This window comes from Anser brachyrhynchus, assembly GCF_964034855.1.
Source record: "Anser brachyrhynchus genome assembly, chromosome: 8".
NCBI classification, from domain to species: Eukaryota; Metazoa; Chordata; class Aves; order Anseriformes; family Anatidae; genus Anser; species Anser brachyrhynchus.
The window spans coordinates 21,244,673-21,267,433 of NC_137702.1; the positions used below are offsets into that span (position 1 = coordinate 21,244,673).

At 37.7% G+C, this 22,761-nt stretch overlaps 2 protein-coding genes across 8 annotated transcripts in view; one reads left to right on the forward strand and one right to left on the reverse strand.

Annotated features, from left to right (window-relative positions):
* Positions 1-22,761, forward strand: part of RALGPS2 (Ral GEF with PH domain and SH3 binding motif 2) — a 144,452-nt gene that overhangs the window by 85,587 nt on the left and 36,104 nt on the right. The gene's annotated exons all lie outside the window — the stretch shown is intronic.
* Positions 155-22,734, reverse strand: ANGPTL1 (angiopoietin like 1). The gene is made up of 5 exons (XM_080603511.1): positions 19,825-22,734; positions 12,565-13,420; positions 7,388-7,581; positions 4,204-4,474; positions 155-3,157 (listed from the first exon to the last, which is right to left on the reverse strand). Exons 2-5 carry the CDS (start codon positions 13,388-13,390, stop codon positions 2,970-2,972), a joined length of 1,479 nt encoding a protein of 492 aa, XP_080459637.1. The 5' UTR covers positions 13,391-13,420; positions 19,825-22,734; the 3' UTR covers positions 155-2,969.

The following is a 22,761-nucleotide window of genomic DNA, read 5'->3' on the forward strand; positions in this document are numbered from 1 at the left end:
TTGCATCACCTGGCCCACTAAAGTAGCCAAACAAATGGGAACTATGTGGAGGATGTTGTGTTTTGCCTCAGAATGAAAACACTTTCTCAAAAGGAGTCTTATGGTGGAATTCTGACAAATCTGAGGTTGCACAATGAAACAATTGAGCCGTCTCTTGAGAAGTAAGATTTTTATTGAACTAAGCAGTATTACCCTGTGAAATATTTCCTTACAGCTGTCTTTCAGGAACTATATCCAGAAATGGAAAAAACAGGTAGGTTATTGAAGTATCCATCTGCTGAATATTCAGCTCAGTGATAATGCTTGCAAATAGACTTTGGAGATATTTTTGCAAACTGTTTCAGGCTTTAGTACAGGTTAAACTTTTTCAAGGTCTGTTTGGTTATATTTGGACTGAGAGTACAAGAATGGTGAAAGCTCTGTCCTGCAGGGACAGATGGCTTCTGAATGTCCAGTGCAAGAAACTTGAGGGATGCTACAGCCTCTTCTGAAAAACTTTTCAGAAAAATGTGAAATAAAATATGAAGTTTTCTGAGTTGCTTACCCTGCTTTAGAAGATTCGAACCAAACGTTAAGAACTGATAGAATTGCAGGTATCTGAAAGTAGTAAAGTATTATGCAGTATGAGGTGTCACACTCTCCCTTCTCATAATCACAAACTGGCAACTTAACGTGAATTCTTTCCTCTAAGAGCACAGCATTTATGCAGTCAGAATTTTCTAGGTATGTTTATAGTAATGTTTAGTTAACTTCATTCTGTAGCTTTAAATCAAGGGAGACTATTTCAGATGTCTAATATATAAGATAGAATTTAAAGGCTGATTGCCAGCTAATTTCACTTGGGGGGGTGGCTGCAAAATACACCTTTCACTGACTGTTCTGAATAAACAAATACTATTTTTGTAGCAGGCAATAGATTATTGTGGTAAAGTAAGATCTCTTCCAAGGAGACCCAATCTGTAGGTTGAAGCAACTGGGGCTGACAAAAGTGTTCATTAAAGACCATTTCATTTCAAAGGGCATTTTCAGTTTTTAGGTTTACCTGAACTGCTTTTCTAACCAGCTATCATAGAAAAAAGAAGAGACTACAGATAGTCTGAATTTCAAGCATTTGCGATTAAAAAGAATTTTATAGAACACTGTACAACATTTGTAACAAATGTACTCCTTATGTGAAGACCAATATCAGAATTGTAATCTTAAACATTTGTGTCAGTTATAATTCTTGTGATTTGGGAATGAAATATGTTGGGACTGATCGTCTTTTTTTCCCCTTCCCCAACCCTCACTTAAATATTGTTGAAACTCATTAGCTTTGACCAAAAGTCTAACTACAACCCAGCCATATAATGATCAGTGAAGCTTTATCTAGAGAATGTGTTTTGAAACCAAAATGTTTTCTCTCCTTTGAATTGCAAGTAATGTTTTTCGTAGCTGTTGGTATCAATCAATTAAAGCAACGACATTAGGTATTAATTTAAGCATAACGACAATATTAGATTCTTCTTTTAGCATTTCTTAGGTTAAACAGGGACAAAGTTCTTTAAGATCCTGAAGGAACATATGAAGTGCCAAACAAATGCATTGGTTACAATTCAGAACATCGTATGAATTTTGTGTGGTGTCAGATTAAATTAGATAAACTGTATAGCTAATTACGGTTATTAAATCGCTTTGAGACTAAAAACATCCTTCTTAGTGTATAGACTCTAGTACCTAAAGTGAACATTTTGTTTCAGATTTTGGAAGTATCTTTTATGGCATTTCTTAAAAATTGGGAAAATTACATATTAATCCCAGTGGAAATAGATATCCAGAAGGCAAAAAAATGAATATAGAGAATATCATAGTAGTACCTACAGAGAGGAAGGGAAATATGTTGTAAGAGCAGTCCAAGTTTGGGGGTGGCAGGGAGAATACACTGAGCTAATTCCTCATCTATGTCAGCAGAAAGCTGTGTTGGAGGAAAACTTGTTAAAATGCAGAGATGTGGTCCCGTAAACTACTGCGTGTGGACATCTGTTCAGACCCCATCACTCCGAACTGGAGCAGGAAAGGGGTCTCCAAGTGTTAAGCCATGATTTTATTATCAGGACTTTTCATTTTGCCATTTAAGTTCAAAGTATCAAGAGATTTTTTTTTAAGTAGGATGTTTGAATATGAAAGGGGAAAGTTAAAAAAAAAAAAAAATCAATTTGGTTGTCTTGAGGTTGTCAATCTCTTCATACAATTCATTTCTTTTTCTTACATGAGGAACACTTTGTGTAGGTGTTCTACGGAAGGCAGGATATGCAGGTCTTAAGGAATTCTCTACACCATTAAGAATTTTTATATTTTATGTTTAATTAACCACTTCATTTTGAAATAATTATTGGTTGAAAAATCTCCCTCAGCTGGGAAGCTAGAATGTCTTCAATTTTTGGGTAGCTTCTTGGAGTAAATCTTAAACAGTAATGTGAAGTCAGATTTTCATTGAAAGTAATACCAACGTTTTTAAATAAATTGTTAAATAACTAATCAATTTTCACATTAAAGCAAGACAATGTCATTTCACATATTTACATTTAAGGGTTGAGCTGACCTGAAAAAGCATAAGCTTTTTAACTGAAAAAGCTTATACCTTGTCATTTTTCTGGATTTTTTTTACCAGCCTTAATGACTGTTTGCATAAAGTATGTTGGACTTGAAAAAAAAGATAAATACGCTTTGCAAATGTGAACATTTGCTTTTGTGAATGTATGTTTAAAAAACACTGTCATTTACAGTAGAAGAGGTTTCTGTGGGGGGGAAAAAACAGGGGAGGTGGGATGGGGAACACAACTTGGGAAAAAGACAGGAAAATCATAGGCCTGCATTTTGCAGGGGCAGATTGTGCAAAATAATGATTTAAAAGTAATATTTTATTTTTCTGGAACTCAAGCACTGCGAAGTTTATACTTGATTGCTTGAGCACTGTGGGATTTTCCTCCTCAGTCTATAGGTCTGATCATCATCTGAACTGCTTTCAAGGAGTAGGAACCTCCCCGGTACTCAGCCCAAAATATCCCATCCTGATACTTGCTCCTGTAGTGGCCACCTCTGTACCAGACACCATTGAGATTCGAATGTGCGCACGCATTGTACCACCAGCCGCCTTTGTGGAAATGAGCGCAGTTTCCTGTGGAACAGAGAGAAATCAGTAAATGTCAGCGTTCAAAGAGGAGAAATGCTAAAGATCAGCAAACGCTTTCATGTTCTTACTAATTCTTAGCGGGGACTTTTTGGAACTTTGTGTTATGTTGTGGTCCTATCAGTTGATGCTTCTACCTAAATTACGTGTTCTGTTTTAACACCTGTTGCTTAGAGGGAGGATTATTAACACAGTACTTAACAAGGCAGCTGAAAACTAAGGAGACCAACTCTCTTCAGAACACCAGTAGTGCTTCTCTATGAGCTAGCATTTAAAGCATTCAGGTTATGTGCTGTTTAGAAATACTTCAGTGGAAGTAATGTGACTTGATGCAGTCCCAAGGAGCACTCAGGTCCACAGTTCCACAAAGCTGCTTGTAACTGGTGCATTTACCCTTAGAGGTTTCTTTAAGAGCTTGCAATGTTTGTCTAGTTTTATGGTTATTGACAGTTGAGGAAAAAGCGAAAAATAATTACTCAGTGCAGATGAATTATTACACTCTGCAACTTTTCTTTTACCACTAAGGCTTTAAGGGGAAGGTAGAGAGAGTAGAAAAGAACCAAAAAGAACTGTTCTTCAGTAAGGAGAATGAAATGAAGTCGTCTGTCCATTTCTCATGTACTGGTACATGACTAAGCCTGTACCCAGTTGCAGATCTTTCTGTGCTGTTCAGAAGCTTTTGTTCATGGGAGTTATTGTTCAGTGGCCCCTCACTACTCACTGAGAGATCACCTGGGAAGGTACTCTGACTGCAAAGAATCACAGGTAAATGACAGGGTTGTCATTGAGCTAACTGTAAAGCTTGCTCAAGTGTGTCTGCAGTGAAGATAATAGAATTTGAATTTCTGAACCGTGCAGTGGCTTGAGTGGGAGCCTGTCAATGCAATTTCTTGTCTCCACCTATTTAAAGCATCTTTTAGTAGAATTGCTCTGTCAGAATTTGAGTACTTTATCTGTATTAATTCCTTCTTTAAAGGTGATACCACTAATGGGATTACTGTTTTTGTATTTCAAGTACATACCAGTGTCCTTACCTGAATACATATCCCTGTCTCTGTCCAGTGTTGTAAACTGCTTTCCGTTGTGCCATATCATGGAATCGCCTGCGTTTCCTTGGTATGTTCCTAAGCGTAGCCTGTAGAACTCATTTTCGGGCTCCAAGCGGAAACTGCTGTATTCTGCATAGACTTTCTTATTGCTCCAGTCCTCTAATTCTATCAGTAGTCTGTAGTTATCCTGATTGGTAAGCATGTAAATGTTTTCTAGTCCCAGCCAGTATTCTCCATCAATGTTTCCAAATCCTTTCTGTACAGAAGATCAGAAGGTGATATTTGCTTAGTTTATCTTGGTCATCAAAACTTTTTTCAGCAGGAGTAGTATAAACCAATGGAACTGGGGTACTGTAACCATTTAAGTTTCAGAATGACTGCTTGAAGCATACGTTTAAATGCTTTATTTTGCTGTCTTTAGCCACTGATTCAATTGGACTGCTACAGCAATATGAGGTAGTACCAGAATCAGCAAAGGTAGCAAGATTGTCTGTTTCTCTCTGATCTCCTCTTCTCAAGATAAAGGGTGAGAGAACAGGAGCTGAAAAAACATATTTTTGGCTAAGTTAAGGGATTTATAAAAATGTATGAACAATGAATTGTAATGGGGTATGTTTCTAGGTTGGAAAAGATGATCATGGATCAACAATTTCAATTTCTCAGGTAACAAAATTTTTGTTGCCTTTCTACGCAGCTAGCATTGGTTTTTAGTGTCAATGTTATCACGTACTTCATCTGTACTCTCTGTTAGGCTTACTAGAAATGAAATCTAAAGACAAATTTCCTTTGAAATCACAGATTACCAGTTTGGTATCTGTGAAGTGATACTTCGTGCCTGTTGTCTCTTATCCCTGAGCGAACCAGTGGTGTTAGTGTTTGGAGTTGTAGTGAAGGTAGGTACATTCCCCCATCACAGCTACCTGTTAGGCTTCCTAGGTTCTGATGGCTTCCTATCCTCCTTCTCAGGTCACTGATTATATAGGATATGCTGCTTGGAATCACTTTCTGGGGAAGTCTCTCTCCAGTAAAGAAATGTTCTAGGCCTCTACCTCAAGCTGCAGTTCTACAAGCAGCTTAAGTTGATGTAGGATCATACCACTGTCTAAAATGAAAGCGGTGCCTGTCTCCTACAGGCTTGGGGTAGAGTGGCTGTAAAGCTGTGCAGAGGAAAAGGATCTGGGGGTGTTGGTCGATGCTTGTCTGAACTTAAGACGGCAGTGTGCCCAGGTGACCAAGAAGGCCACCAGTGTCCTGGCTTGTATCAGGAATAGTGCAGCCAGCAGAGCCAGGGAGGTGATCGTCCCCCTGTACTCTGCTCTGGTGAGGCTGCACCTCGAGTGCTGTGTTCAGCTTTGGGCCCCTCAGTATAAGAAAGACATTGAGGCCCTGGAGCGTGTCCAGAGAAGGGCTACGAAGCTGGTGAAGGGCCTGGAACACAAGTCCTGTGAGGGGCGGCTGAGGGAACTGGGGGTGTTTGGTCTGGAGAAGAGGAGGCTCAGGGGAGACCTTATTGCTCTCTGCACCTACCTGAAAGGAAGGAAGTTGTGGGGAGCTGGGGGTCGGCCTCTTCTCACAGGTAACTAGTGATAGGACCAGAGGGAATGGCCTCAAGTTGTGCCAGGGGAGGTTCAGGTTGGAAATGAGGAGACATTTCTTCTCAGAAAGAGCAGTCAGGCATTGGAATGGGTTGCCCAGGGAGGTGGTGGAGTCACCATCCCTGGGGGTGTTTAAGTAAAGGTTGGACCAGGTGCTTAAGTGAGAAATCACCTGGGAGCAAGTTTAGTCAAGGTTGGCCTGCTATTACGCACCAGTTACAGACTTAATAAACTTTCATTGTATTATGTTCAAAATGTTTTCAGTTACTTCATAAGACATGCCATAACTACCCTATGGCATATTGGGGTGGGGACGACACTCACCACTGTTCTAAGAAGTAAAGACATTGAATAACTGTTACAGAGGAATAATTAAGATTTGAATGATAAAATTCTACAAATGCAATGCAGAAAATGAAAATCCTCATAGTAATCTTGTCATTTTCTTTGCATATATGATATCTTCAGAATATTCATTGAGTTAAACGTGGCTTAGTTCTCTCTTCAATATTAACACATTAGAATTGCAGCTCAATTTAAAGTGAGCACAGTGTCACAGGGAAAAACTGTACTGTATGAATGAAGTTAAGACAGTATTATAAAAAGATGTTCATATTTCCTGTCTAGCATGTAGTTACTCCAAAGCAACATTTGGTTTTTGTCCTAGGTATTATGCTTGTTAGTGCATAATATCATGGTAACGTGTTTCCCTCATACCAACCCTTACACGTTCAGGAGTTATCTAATGTAATCTTAAAGGTGTAGGTCGATTCCCTTAATCACAGCATGGTTAGGGTTGGAAGGGACCTTCAAACTCACCCATTTCCAGCCCCCTGCCGTGGGCAGGGACACCTCCCACCAGCCCAGGCTGCCCCCAGCCCCATCCAGCCTGGCCTTGGGCACTGCCAGGGATGGGGCGGCCACAGCTCCTCTGGGCAGCCTGGGCCAGTGCCTCATCACCCTCACAGTAAAGAATTTCCTCCTTATATCTGGTCTAAATATACCCTCTTTTAGTTTAAAACTCTTTTAGTTTAAATTCATTGCTAGGAATAGTTTCAAGTTGAGGCCATGATCCCACAAATCTATTAGTGTGCCTAAATGAATAATTCCACTGGCTGAGATTGCTTACTCATAGGGGAGACGGTTAAGCTTTTTCAGTATTTATTGTAGTTCTCTGTGTGTTAATAGAAAGCATGTGTTTAGTTAGGTCCTTGTAATAAATAACTTCCCAGTCACTGTCTAGGGTAGCATGTCTCTCAACCATTGTTGTTGTGCGTTACAAATGCAGGCTCTTTCAGACTGTAAGTCAGTCAATACAAAGTTAAGTAATGCTTTCAGTGTAAGGGAATGTTCCTACTGAAATATATCCCTCTTTGAGGAATGACCCTTCTGGATGATTAATTTCCTTTCTAACTTAAGCAACTAGCTATTTCCAACACTTCAGTATATCATTCAGTAGAAACATTTGGAATGAAGAATTGTGTTGGAAATATTAGCACCTTCTTGATAGTGGTAGATAGTGTAGTCACTGTCACACCAAAATGAAGCTGCTGATTTTCAGAATTTGAGTTTACCTTGTAACTGTCCCAGTTCCTGAAAAAGTTGACAGAGCCATCTGTCCTCTTCTGAATAACTGCCCATCCTCCAGGGTCCAAGCTGTTCTCACACCATAGCTGCATCGGTTCATTACTGTTTTCAGGCTTGATCATATAAATCCCGCTGTTGGAATACCCAGCTTCCTTGGCTTGTTGGCAGTCTTTGAATGGACCTTTTTGAAAAGAAGTACAGTAAGCATACGAGCTTGGCTATGGTGTGCATGTTGTTCAAGGATATTTGATATTTTAGTGAAAGACTTAGAAATAATGGAAAGTCAATAATTCAATTAAGGTAAAACTACTGTGAAAAACAGTGTAAAAAGTTACTCTGTGTGTGTGTGTGATACATACATATATATATATATAAATATCCTATGCGTATATATATCTTTAATAATATCACTGCTAAACAGATAATACACTTCAGTTATCAGCACCTGATTTTTATCTGTTTGTGTCAAAGATTTGTTCTCTTATTCGTGATGTTGAAGAAGTGCAGAAATTATCATTTTTATTAACTGTTTTCTCCTTTACCATTTAGACAGAAGTTAAATGACAGTTTATTTCATTGCCTTTGGGCACCCATTTGAAATTGGTCAAAGCTGAAAATCAAGAAAACTAGACACAAAACACCCAAACCAAAACAAAGCCCCCCACACTTGAACACACAGTGGTAGATACAGTTTCTGTAAGAAATACTTACTCCCAGAGTCTACAGATGTGGAATTTAGGGATAGAGTGTTCTTATACTGCATCACTCTAACCTTTATATACTTACCTGGTTCCAGGAGCAGCCTGCTAATGGTAGGTAGGAGTCTGTGCAAGTTTCAAATTCTGTCCATGTGGGAAATATGCAAATGGATACTGAAGAAGAAAATATGCAAGTGGTGGCAAAGGGCTTTTGAGCAGCTAACAGGGCCCACATACGTGTTTTCAGGGTTATGATTCTAAAGAAACATGCAGGTGACAGTGCTGCTTGAAAGCTCTATTTTGGACCATAGTAGTAGTAAGAAACCAGCAGCTTAAATACTTCTAAAGTCTTCAAAATCATTGCTTTGTGTAGTTTGCCTTTCAGTTTTTCAGTTTTAGGTAGTATTTTCATGTGCTTTTTTTTTTTTTTTTTAGAAAACTGTCTGTTGTGTATCACTATGTCAGTTGAGTTGATCAGAGACAAGCTATTTAGTAATGAAAAGCAGGATATGTTCTGATGGCTAGTAAGTGTCGGATGCCTTCAATGTATTTGAAAATTCAAATTCAGTTAATCTGAAAAAGAAATTACCTACTGCTTTCCTTTTTTTTTTTAAGGCTCAGTTTCTCAAATCTGCTTGGAAGTTCGTAGAAAACCCTCATCATTCACAGAAGAAACTAATGTGCAAAGAAGCATAAAAGATTGTTGTTGAGGTTATTTTTTAATTAAAAGTAGAGGTTGAGTGGAAGTGACCTTCACTGCAGATTAATTTTCCATGACAAAAGCAAATTGAAAATCACTTTTTAAAAAAGTAATTTTAAGGTAGTAGTTGCTAGGTGCATAAGTTTGTAATTAGCAGGAAATCCATAGAACATTTCATATTAATTAGCATGCAAAACGTTTTTGTAATGAAGGTGACTTCTTGCAGCTTCTGGTTGCAGCCATGCTAGCAAGCATGCTACAGACATTGTGCCATAGTTGGAAGTACTGCTGCATACTGTGCTGTCAACATTTGATGTTTTTGTCATTCTTACAGTGCTTGCAATAATCGCTTGGGAAAGAAATAATGTAGCTTTGATATACTCATGCTTTTTTTTCTTGCTCACGATTAAAATGTCCGTGTAGATTCTGTACATTGCAACGTTTGTACAGTGGGCTTCCTGGGCTAAGTTAACCTCATTTCCTGCCCTTGATTACCTAAAGTAAATTTGGGATCTGTTCAACTGAACATGGAGGTCATTCTAGAAGTATTATTGCCCACCAATTATTGCATTAGAAGAAGTGTGAACAGAGAAGTAGGTTTTTAATAATTTTAATTAAACATTGAAAATAGCTCAATTAGATCTGCTAAGTATTATTTCCTGTGATTTCCTCTAGAGGAGGTATTGAGGGCATACTTCTGCATGAGAGAACTGAGCAGGTGTTTGGAGTGATATTAAGTAGCTTTTAAGGCAGACAAAATTGTACTAGTCCAAGTTCTTGAAATTTAGCTGGCATTAAGGTCGCAGGATTTAATTTATCTGGTTTTTGATACTTAGATTTGTCTGTGGGCTTATCGGAAGTTAATGTTGCAGTAGAGATGACAAACTTCTGCTTTTAGTATTAGGAAATCCAACAAATCCCATAACTTTTGGTGTATAGTCTTAAAACATTTTTGAAAAGTAAATTTTATTACATCTAATTATTTTAAATTCCTGATATTAGAACAGATCCATTTCTTGTTCAGTGGAAATGCTAAGATTTGTGAAAGAGTGAAAGATTTGCCACGGTGTTGGTGTGGGTAGAGGCGCTCTGGCTGATGTAAAAAGCCATAACTGTTTAAAGTGTTATTGCCTTTATAAATTCAGTTTGAAAATGTATTACCTGTGTAAGGAATAGATACTTGATGCATATCTTCTGTAACAGTCTGTGTACACTAAGCTGCTTTTTGGTTATAGTTTTTAACTAGTTGTAAGTTTATAAATAATCTGAGAAGATGACCTGTTAAATAATTTACTTCTAAAATCAAGTTTTAGACTTATGATTTAGTACGCATCATATTCAGTTTTAAATTAAATGGTAGAGAGGGAAAGCAATGAAATCCTTTTAGTTGGAATCTTGGTAAAATAGTGGCTGAATCCTATTTTAAGGATGGCAGGTGTTATCTTGAACAGGTAACAGAAACCATGCTTGTGTAAGCTTCACAGGGAGGATTTTAGTCAGTAGTATAGAATAAATCCTCCCCCACCCTCCAAAAAAAACCACCACTGGACCTCTGCTTAAAAACAAGTTGCATTGTTATCTGAGATACATTAGCAGTAGAGTGGGTTGTGTGTGTAGAATTTTTGTAGCTGTTTATATTTTTTTTTACACTGTGGCAGTAAAACCTGGGGGAGATGGCTCTTACTGCAAGGATTTAGATAACTGTGGCAACTGTAATTCACAGGAACGTTTTTCCTCAATTTCTAGAGCAATCTTAATGTAAATTAAACTGTTCAGAAAATTAGATCATTCTTCTGTTCCGCCGGATATTTTTCATTTTGATCCCTACCAACAATTTAAAACGCGCACTGACCTTTCTGTAAAAGTCTTGTGTGTGTAAGTATTTGTTTACTACGACTTCTTCAAATACAGTTGGAAAAAGCTCCTGATTTTTGGTCTGGTTGCTTATTCTGTCATAACCATGTCTTTGACAGTCCTGTTTCTAGATGGGACTGTTTAGTTTTTATTGGTCTTTTTGGACGTCTTAATACATTATAAACAGTCATGATCTTTTAACTGTAAATTTCATTTTTCTGTAGCATAGGGAATTTTGCTTCTGTACATCATTAAATATGCTTACCTTCATTTCAAACAAGAGTGATAATAACTAGGCATTGTGTTGCAATTTGGTTTCGGTGATTGGTCTACCAGCTGGAGCGACTCTCAACCCCCATTTTCCCCAAGATACTGCAAGAAGCACTTAAACTTCAAACTCAAGACAAATATTAAGTAAAAAAAAATTGAATAGCTTGTAATAAGCTTCCTAAGATTCCTTTTGTGTTCCCTTGCAAAAATGGGTTCAAACTTGGTAGGGGTAAAGGGGTTAGTGAAAACACTGGCAGATGGTTTAGAGAAAATATTTAGTGCTATCGCTTCATTTTTATATGTACATCAGGCGTATAATGAGAGAGAAACACATGCATTAAAAAACAAAGAAAACTTTGAAACATAGGCTTTCTGGAAAGCAGGAAATCACTTTTTTTAGAATTATGCTTTTGCTGTCTGACCGGACATTAATGCTTTTATATTAGCTGTTTCCTTTGTGTCATGATGTGTGACTTAAATTCTCGTGACATCTGGCATTTTAGTTGGGATTGTGCCTGAACGTTTTGCAGACCCTGAATAAAAATAGTTGTTCTCTACAACTCAGCAGCAGCTAGTTGTTTGTAATGTTGTGGAACAGTCGCAAATAAATGTTTGCCTTCATCTTAGGAACCAAGCTGAATTTCCAACTGTGACTAAAGGCAATTTAAAAGGGGGGAGGAGAGAGGGGAAACAACCCTTTTGCTGTGCAAGTTAACAGAAGTCAAGAACAAGAGCTGGTATGGATGTCTGAGAACAACGTAGCTTGTTTTTGTGAATCTTTTTTTTCTTGTACTTCTTACGAAGTTAAAGTAAGTCTTAAAGTAAGAGTTGTGCCAGAATTCAGGACATCTCAGCAGTAGTTAATTTTCCTGTCACTAGTTTTGTTTCTAGTGATAAATGAATTTGTGTAATGGCCTAAAGAATGTAACGTATGAAGATGTGATACAGCCCCTTAATGTATTTTCATAATATTTATGGTATTAATTTAACTTGACATCAGATTGCTGGGAATGTAGTTACTCATTTTAAATTTTCGAAGTTGAATGCATCTAATTAGACCTAGCCTTCATTCAATTATCCTTTCAGACTTATCTCTGGAGTATTTCAGCCAGAGTCATTGCACCACTGTGCTGGTGGATTTACATGCTCATTTTAAAGCAGTTCAGAATTTAAGGAGTAAAATTCTTCTAAGAGGGAGTAACTTCTGGCAAATGTATATGTGTAACTATACAGGACAACTGCTAAAATTTTGTCTACTTAAGATTAATTATCTTTTCTGACATTCACTGTTTCTAGTTACTGTTACATGTAACTAGTAGGAATCTTCAAAGAGAGTGGTAAATACTAGAAAGCATATGCTAAAAATGAATTTTCATTCCGTCTGAATGAATTTTTCATTTCAACGCAGCTGGAGACGCAAGCCCCAAGACTTTGTGACTCAAAGGCTTAATTCTTCAGATTGAATTTCTGAATATCAGCTATTTCAACAAATTTGTCTTCTGCAGCTATAGCTTAAAATCACAATCGGGAGGAAGGACTAGCTGTACCAGGTACCTTTAATTTTTCATTCCAGTTCTATAGTCAGGACAGTTTCCTTCTGAAGCAGAGAAATCTCAGGTTAGATAAACAATAGGTAACTCACCTTCGTTAATTAAAGCCAGCGGTGGTACTCTGAAAGGACTCTTTGTAGGGGAAGTAGCTGGATCAGGCGGTGGTCTTACATCTCTGTCTCTAGGGTAACCCGGGTCTCGCTGTATCTCGTTACCTCCCAGAAGAACGGGGGTGTATGGCTGACTGTTGGGGATGTGCTGGGGCACCACCTGGACAAGCGGTGGAGACCCGTGGGTGTCCTGCCGCGAGAAGATTCTCAAGCACTGCTCTTCCAGGAGGGAGATAATCACAGACTGATTATTTACAAGATCGGTCAGTGCTGCGTATTTTACTTCAAGCTCCTTGTATTTTGTTGCCATCTTCAACATTTCTGTTGTAACATTAAGGACTTTGTTTTCCAGTTGGGAAAGTTCAAGAGAGTTATCACGCTTTCGAATTATCTCATGCAAGAGTTGCATATAGAGTTGAGTGACCCGAGAGTTCATATTACGGCTTTCCTTCCTCAGTAACTTTACTTCATTCACGATGTTTCCATCCACATCCACCACCAACTGCAAGATGTCAATCTCCCGCTTTTGCTTGGACAGCACATCCTTCAAGTTCTCTATGTCCATTCTTGTGACTTCATCTTTTCTGTTACCAGTACCTGGTTCGTTAGTATTCACACAAATTGGCCCTGTGATCTTCTGTTCAGGGACCAAGAAGGTGTAACCACATTTCTTTCCTTCCTCTCCACTGTCTGCTGAACGAGGATGCCTCCGTTGGGATGTCTTATTGAGCGTTGATTGTTCAGTACAGCGCCCGATAGAAAGCAGTAGGAACAACAACACACCCAAAGTCCATTTAAATATCTTCATTCTGAAGTAGGTATGATGACCTTCAGAAGACTGTTGAACATATGGAAGGTAAAATAATTAGAGCTGTAATGAAGGCAGCTGTAATTGAAGAAGCAGGTGTAGTGCTTCAGTTGCCTAAACTGAGTTTTGCCATGCTTATGTGCATGTAGACAAGCATTTGAAATCTTCAAGTTAGATTACATTAGGTTAGTTTCTACTCCCTGCAAATAAAGCACAAGCTTATAGGCCATACATGGTGCTTGCAGAATATTGTCAGAAGAGGGAAGTAGGGAGGCAGTGATTATTTTCCAAAAACTTTTATATACATAAATTTTGGACTTTGGATTATACAAGTTTTTCTATGCTTTTGTTAGGTTCAGGTATATACCTGTAGGCATATACTTTCAAGTATTTTATACATATGTATATGCACGTTTTTCAAGTTTATGTACACATAAACGTGGTAGACTTGAAAAATATATGTAAAATACACACGTGTGCCCTGCTATAACACTACTTTTGAGCATTAATGTTAGGTAGAGTATGAGCTAAACATAGTTGTCTTTAATGTCGATGAAAATTACATATTCGAGTAACTTCAAAATCGTAAGGAAAGCCAGTAGCGTGGTTTGAACTGCACTTGTGTATCCCTACTTAGCTATTTTTTAATTGTTGTCACACTGCTTTCGTATATTGGAGAATGTATTTATCCTAATAGCACTGAAGTGTTGGGTGTTTTATCAGTCTGAATACCACACTGAAGTGTTTCATTCATGTGCTAAGAAAATAATGTATTTCTTTTAACTCAGTGTAAGGAACTGAAATGCAATGGTAAAAACACAGAAATAGTTTGAGAGTCATTTTTCACTTTGATTTCAAATATTTGAGATGATTAACAAAGGTAGCACAAAAACTGGCGGGGGGGAAACAGCTCCCATTACGTGTTTAATTTGGCTTGTCAAGTAGATCGCTCTTCCCTCTGATCGCAGCTGCTGATCTGGCTATCCTTTGCAGTCTAATGTTAGCAGTTGTACAAGGCCTGGTACAGTGGCCTTTGTGTGGTTGCATAGAAGAATAAAATAAACCCAGAGAAAGCTAGCAATTTTCATGTTGTTCCTGCCAAATTCAAGTTTAAGTGCATTTGCAATCCTGAAGCAGTTACCCTGATGGAAAAGCAGATGAGTACTGCTTCCTTGGCCTTCAGCTTTACAAATGGTAAGATGGCTTTGATGCCAGGTCACTTCTCTGCGTTCTGGTGCTGGCTGTAATATTATTGCTGCAAGTGACATCTGTTCAGAGTAAATCTATCAAGCCTCCGTTAAGAGCAGTGGATGCAAATTTCAAAAGATTCTATGTGCAATCAGGAATTATTTCTAGGTTTCTTTAGCAAATGATTTATTGTTGCCTGAAAATAAATTTTATTTTGTTGACAGTTGTATTCCAAGCTCTGCTGTAGAGGAGAAGAAAATATTTGCATTTAACACTTTGAAAATAATTTCTTGCTTTACAATAAATGGAAGGAATACATAAAAGCTTGAGAATATTTATATTTAAATATTTGTCTCTATATATTTCACTCTTAATATGTAGCAATAAGTGTTTGGGTATATGGACTGTTACTTTCTTTTCAGAAATAGAATTTGGTTAAAAGGTTCGTTACTTGTTTTCCGCTGAAGGTATACTTTCTATTAAAAAAAAAAAATATTGCTTTTCTCTGGGGCTAGCTGTGTATTTTTCTTTAGTAATTTCAGACTTCAAAATATTAATCGCTTAGGCAGTGCTCAGAGTTGGAAGTTCATTAGGTTAAATTTTCTCATGAATCGTGGTAAAAACGCGGGCAATAAGTCTGTGTGTGGTGGTTAACTTGAGAACGATGAGCTGAACTAATTGTCCAAAGTTTGACACTTCTGCAAAGTCCCTTAAGTTATTTTTCAATATTTTAAGTTCAGTAGCAGGAAAGGTGACTTCATGGCACATTAAGAATGAAACTGTAGTACCAGTATTCTACTATTTCTTCTTTTCACAATATATAGTGGCTACTTCATAGCCCTAAAAGGTGAATAACAGTTCAGACCCTGGCAGGTTTTTTTTTTAAGACCCTATACGGTTACTAAAATAATCAGTGGCTGGGGGGTGGAGGGGAGGAAGCAATATATTTTTCCCCTGAAACACATTAAAACTGAAGTGAATATTTAAAAAATAAACAAACGTTTTGCAGTGCAGCCCCCCGGCTGACCAGGTATGCTGTAGCAGTTTGCTTTCCACGTATCTTTTAAGCATTATGTTCATTTTGAGTAAGTATTGGATAAAATTAGAACTTTTGTCAATATCTGTGCTGTCAGGCCATAAAATCAATGAAATCACCGAATGTAGCATAACCAAATGCAACAGCTGCACAATGTTATGCCTTAAAACTTGTAAGTAATTCAAGCATCTTGAATTAAACTGACTCATTCAGATAAGCAGAGATGAGCAGCTTCTGACAACTTACTTGATAGGTAACATGCATGCTTCCATGGAAATCTTGGTGTTGAAAAAAAAAATGACATGTTTTAAGGTGTTGCTTGGGGTGTTTGAGCAGCGTAATGCTGAACTTGATATACAAGAATTGGTTCTGTGTAAGATATTTACCTGGAGTTTTAATCATCTTAGAAGGAAATGAAAATACTGTTTCAGAAATTTCCTGATGTTCTGGGCAGGCAGCTTAAAAAAATATAAACTGCTTATCCAGAATATCCCCAAATGATGGCCTAATATGTAAGACTTTAAAATGACAAATATTAGAGTTGGGAAGTAGTTGGAGGGTTTTCTTTAATTAGCTGCGTTATGTCACAGGTTCCCAGTTTAGATTCTTAGGTTGTGTCCTAACTGCTAGGAGATAAAGTAGTTGAGGCTCAGAGTCTTAAAGGCTTCCTGCAAGTCTAGAGTTGCTTGTGGTGAGGGGTATTGTTGAAATACCTGAATACAAACCTTGAAAAATAAGCAAGAGAGATGGTGATTACAGATGCTATCACTTTAAAACGTATTATATAAATCTGTATGAGCTGTCATGTTTTTGAAGTTAGAATATACTGTCACTTTGTCATGTTTCTGTGCTGAGCAGTCTTGTGTCAGATTTCTGAAGTGGCATTGCCTGTGTTCTGGTGTGCTGATGTTTTTCTATTGCATCTGCAGAAGAACATGTAGAACTACTCAGAGCAATGCAGGCTTCATAATCATGTTGTTGGAAATGTTCAAAGTTGTGGATAGGGTTTCAATACCATTTCAAGTTTAATGCTGTTTCTTTTCTAGATTGATCCCTATAAATGAAAGTCTTATTTCCAAAATTAGTTTTTATTACTTGAAAAAGTGCTAAAAGGAACAAGATTCCAATTTAATAGAGCAAAGTAACGTAGTAGCTACTATTTTTAATTTTTACTGAGAAATTACAAGAACGTGGGCTGTGTTAGCTAAAAATATTGTATTGCTTATAAATATTAGAGTTGCAGGAATGGGGAAGTGTGAAAGCTAATATATATTTGACTTCTTTTAAAAAACTATCTCCACAGCAAACAATTTGTTCTCTGTTGAACTGCTTTGAATTTCATGTCCAACAGGAAATAAAATTTGGAGACCCACAGCACAAATTAGAAAATCTGTTCTTTCAGAGCTGATGAAGACCACTTCTCCTTGGGCAATGTAGGTTGTTATGACTGAATGTAAGGGAAGTATTGCAGGTAAATGTGAACGTAGACTTCCCTTTGTATGGACAGCATGGTGCTGTACGTATCTTTATCCAGAAGATTTGTCAAAAGGATATGGTCAGATGATAAATACCACACGTGCCCTTTTTCATAAGCCTCTATTTATCATCACATACAACAGGAAGAAAAACAGCCAGTTGTTTTTGATTTGTTTTTGAGAAAGTAAGTGATAATGGTGAAAAGGAAGGTCCTGTGAACATGACAGCAGTTTATCGGGGAGCTCTACTATTGATGTTACGCGTACTTTGTTTTATGTTAAGCATTATCTAAGCAGCTAAAATAATTAGAGCTATTTATATCCACGCAAATAAGCACAGCCTTCGTGTGGTTTTAGTTTAGAAGTGGGTTCATAGCATTGCAAGTTGCATTGCTGTGGGGAGAACACTACAGAAGAAGCGTTCACATGGATTTCTGATGTATCTGTATTTTTGTAAATTAATTTCCCCTGCATAAACAAATGCTTCTCCGGTAAGTCACTCTGCCTTTGGTGGAATAACGGGATTGCTTTCGACTGTGTTGACTGGAACCCAGGAACAATACATTCGTGGGTTTTGTTTGTCAGATATATAACACATTGATTTGCAGAATTCTACTGTTAGATGAACTGGAATCTGATCCCTTTTAGAAAAGGCCATCTAAAAATATTCAGGTGGTTTTGAAGCAGTTGCTGCCAATGTGTCATTCTACAAACGATAGATTCTTAGAAATGCTCTGCAGAAGAGGTTTGTAAACCTTGTCCTACAAGATACTCTGAAAACACAGTACAATATCATAACATTTCCAGCTTTTTGGTGAAGTTTTTTTATGTGAGGATTCCTTTACATTTGTTTGCACCAGTAATGTTTGTTTAGAGCATTTAAAAAAGCGGGTACAATAGACTGGTGCATTTTGTGTTTGCAGATGTGTTATATGGGGCCTCCAGGGTTCTCTGTGGAACAGACATGGAAGGCATCAATCATCTAGCAATGTTTGCTGTAGGAACTTGTGCTTCATTCATCGCTGTATAAATTGCAAGGACCAGACTAATAGAGCATGTTATGAACAACCAGTTGAGCCCAATAAAACAATAAAAAAATAAAAAAAACTATTAAAACCTGATAATAGCCATGTAGTTATTGGCCAAAGTTTACATGGCGTATTTTTCCATCATATATGGGAGCATTCTAGTGGCAACACCATAATATTAGCAGTCCATTATTTGTTCAAAACGAAGCATTTCAAAATTTCAACTCTAAAGTTGGAAGACAGCAAAGGAGAAGGAGTTAAAATCTTGCATGTTGCCATTTTATTGCTTTAAAGTTATTGACTCAGCTGTTTTCATTTGGAAAAGATTTAGGAATTGTTCGAAGCAATGTAAATCAAAAGCTTGGGGAATAATGAATGAATGGAGACTGGCGTCCAAAGCACATAATGTAGATTTCAAATGTTTTTGTTGTCGTTACTTAGGTTGTTCCCTTTTAATGTGTAAGAAGCACAAAAGGGTAGTAAGAAAAAGGGCTCAAGAACTTGGAAAGGATCCATCTTTCTGTTTGTCAAGACTGCTTCAGACTTTTTCATTCCATAGCTCCTAAATTTTAACTTTTTCCATAACACTTTGTCTCTTCTTTTAGAGTCACCCCCCTCGTTCTCTCCTATTGTGCCAGACATTGCTGAGAGTTTAATATGAACACGTAACTTAAATGCTTTCCCATTGTCCTGGATTATTTACTGTACTCTCATTGCAAAGTCGGTATGAAGAAAGGCAAAAAGTGTAAAAATTGGTTTAACAAGTTTTCTGTTTTTTTTTTTTTCCGTACCTTCATCTTGGGTTTGTAAAAGCGTTCTTTTTTTAATCATTGACTTTGAAACTGCGTCTTTCCCCCTCTCCCACCACCCCCATAGAACTGTAACAAAACCCCCTATTTTCCACTTATTTTCCACTGTTGCCTTGCATGTTGCATTTCATTTTTCTGAAACTATTTGGAAACTAATTACTGCTAAATTAAGTTACAGTTAACTTCTCTCTCATTCCACAAACCTTTAAAGGAAGGGGTTAGTGTCCATTACAGCAATTTCTTTGGATTTTCAGTTCCATAATTGTTTGTGCTGCAGGCTTAATTATTTTCTGAAGCACTGTATGACTCAAGTTTCTTGGTTGATTGTACAACTCAGACTAATTTTGTTACTTCTGAGTAGTAGAAGTAAAACTTTAGTTGAAAAGGTACGCATTATTGCTACTTAGAGATGTGCACTGGTTTACTTGTTATTTTACAGTACTTTTATTGAGGTGTCCATTTTCTAGTAATGCTAGGTCTGTGCATTAATGCTGGGCAAAACAGAGCTTCCCCGAAGTCGATAGAAACTTTGGCTTTTGCTTTCTCAGGGGATCTGAATTTCATGTTAATATGTTCACAATATCTAAATTACATGCTTAACAAAGAATCTAGTAGCACTGATTTTCTGTAACTTTATAGAACATAAAATTTACAGAAGATTTACAGCTAAGCAACTGAAACTTCCAACTGGAATGAGTTAGGCAGAGTGCTTTTTAATTCTTTCCAAGTTTCCAAAGTCTACCAAATGCCACAAAAGTGAGTTTTATATTTTAGCTGTCAAACCGTTCTCAGGCTGAGAGATCTGTTTGTTCACAATTGTATGTGGATGGTAGATGCATGTACAATTCACAAATAGCTCAAAATTAGACTTGCGAGAAAGAATAACATTAAAACTTACCAAGGGGGGGAAAAAAATCTTGCAGCTGTTTTGCTTCTGTGGTAGATGGAGAATCCAGAGGCCAAGTTGCGTTGTCTCTCTGCGTTACCCGATGTTGTGGATTGTTAATCTGCAGTTGGAGTTGAAAACTGCTTTTGTCTTTCTCTGTTAGATCCAAGCTGTACTGAGGAATTGGGTTTCTCCATGCGATGACTGAGCTATTTAAATCATTTAAAAATAATAACGGGGGAAAAAAAGTTCCAGTATGTTTTATTCCAGAAAAAAAAAGAAAGCAATGCCTCTTTGAAACTGCAGTGTTTTACTCTCACATGCAGAAGTGCACTAACCAGCTACAGCTGACCCAGATTCCATATACATCACATTTGGACAGTTTTTTTTAAACAAACACACACCAGACGTAGCCGTTCAGCCCACCTATGATGTCACCGCCAACACACGGAAAGCAGAAGAAACTCCTCCTTCGGATTTCCTATCCATACCCTCCAGAAAGGGAGGGGGTAGGGAGGCCGAGGAGTCCCGAACAAGGGAAGATTGTTTGCCAGCCGAAGGGAGGGTACCATATGGCAACAGACTGTGCAAGAGTTCAGCAGGCAATTACAAATCAAACATTTTTACTACGCTGCCTAAAGATGCCTTTCAAGTTATTACAGTGCTGGGCTTCATTTAGAAGAAAGATTCTTTCAGGCTGATAAAACTCAATTTGTGTTGCTGGGAATAAAAGGGGCAGCCTGGCTGGATACAACAGGAAAAATGAACCATTTATAGGTCAGGAGAATGTTCAACAGAACGTTGCATTCAATTCTTGACGTTCACTTAATAGGAAATAGTTCGAGTTGTTAAACACATGAAGTCTCTGCTGCATGTGGAAAACATTAAAGCTGTGTGCGATGGTTTTGGGTAGGTATCAGAATATTTGATAACATCTGATTAGCATTAGAAGTAGCAAAAGCTGCAGAGGTTATGCCCCTGCGAGGAGCGTAGAACACAGTTGTGTCGAGCTGGGCAGCACTTCTGTGCATTCATTTCACTTTTAGCGATCTCTGTGGTTCCTTCAAAAAGAACACACCAGTTCCTTTTGCAAGAACTACCTTTGTATGCTTTCAGAACTGTTTTAGACTTCATAAAAATGCATCAAATACTCTTAGGGAATAGCTCTCTACGGAAGAGCTCTTGATGTAGCTAAAAGAAAAATCCATGCAAGTCACTCAGAAAGACTGGGTTGTAAAATCATGGGTAACACTGCAGGTGCTTCTCATAGTGAATTTCTTTAATTGATAAGCATGATTTACTGCTTTCTGTGGAAGATCAAGCAGGTTTGGGATTTTTAAGGCCCATATGTGGACATTGCTAAGCAAAGTTAAGTTCAGGATAGCTTATGCAGTCTAGATAGCATTGCAATAGGAATGTGAGTATCTGATCTTTCTGATTATTCTTTCTATTTTTTAATAAGCTGATATGAGCAGAATAGAAAATAGAGAATTTTAGTAGTAGATCAGGTCATGTGTAATACCTTTTTATTCGCTTTTTTATATGCCACCTTTCAACCACAAGTATTTTAATTTGTTTCTGTGTGTGCGCGCACACGCGTGTGTGTGTGTGTTGATTTTGGAGGGATGCCCAGAGTCTCCCAGCTCATGCCGAGGACTGTGCTGGTGAGGTGCTACACAAACACAACTGCTGCTCTGGTGAGCTTGTATTAATAGTCTTCCACCTGTAAAGCCACACTTCTTGTTATGATTCTGCTTATACAAGGCTGAGTGTGAAGCAAAATATACTTTCAGAAATTCCCTAATACTGGAACAAGTTTCTTGGCAATATTATTTGTTTGGATATTAGATTTTAGATATTAGTAGGGTTTCTGTGTTGTGAAAGATGCAGAAGAGCAGTTGCTTTTTATTGGTAGGGTTAGTTGGTCAGGATGTTTCATTTAATTGAAACAAGAACGATTAGAGTTTGGGTGACGTTCTAGAAACCAAGTTTTATTTAGAATTAAAATAAGCACTTTATAACATTAATATGTAAGGAGAAGGATTTTCCTCTCCGCATTATCAAGGGTTTGAAAGAATAGTAAGGTTGCAGTGCTGGCAAAGAAGAAAACAAGTAGAAGCCTTGGAGACCTAAAAAACCATGTCTGTTGGGTTTCAGCAGTTACAGCTAACAGAAACTGCAGAATTCATGCTGCATTTCAGTGTGTGCGCACTTCTTGCCTAGTTATCTTTTCCCATGTTGCTGCAAGTCGAGTTTGAGTTTCTATTCAGGTTGACGTTGCAAATATGATGCTTTTTCCTTCTGTTATTTTTTTGTTGAGTTGGAGGAATGAAACAGTAGACTTCCTAAAATCGTTAGTAATTTTGATCATGTATTTTAGTTCTGTTTACTATGCTCCCATTTGTCAAGGGAACAAATAGTTGGTAGTATTGCAGAAGATTAGGTTCATGAGTACTTATGCTTGCTGTTGTAATTACTTCTAAATGTAGAACTGTTAAAGACACTGTCCCTGGTGAAGATAGTCAGCTAGTACGTGCCTGGCGTGATGCAGGAGAAAAGGGTGCTCTCTGTGTCCTATTGTGACTTGCTGTCCAGTGTGACCTGGAAAATTAGCTGTGCTTACACATGGCGTCTGCAAGTACAGCTGAGGTAAGGCTAACAGAAGTAAGGATTAAGTGGTGGAGGGAAGTGCAAATTCCACCCCAGACAAGGGTGGTAGGGTGATGTACTTCCATGACAGTCCAAGCTCTGTTGCTGTTTTGCTTTGAGGTTTGAAGGCTTTCACAGATCTTGATGAAATGATTTCTCAGGCACAGCCAAAATAATATATTGAGGCAATGCTGTCGTCCATCTCTTTGCACACTAGGAAATGAAAGTAAAATATTCTTCATGATTTTTCTTCTGGTAAGTGTGAGACACTAAAGAAATTTTTCATTCTAATCTTACCCA

Coding starts and splice junctions, on each gene's coding strand:
- ANGPTL1 (XM_080603511.1), bottom strand. CDS start 13,390: ATGAAGATATTTAAATGGACTTTGGGTGTGTTGTTGTTCCTACTGCTT. Junction 4,475..7,387: donor GGAACTGGGACAGTTACAAG/GTAAACTCAAAT, acceptor TCTTCTGTACAG/AAAGGATTTGGAAACATTGA. Junction 3,158..4,203: donor AGACAGGGATATGTATTCAG/GTAAGGACACTG, acceptor TCTGTTCCACAG/GAAACTGCGCTCATTTCCAC.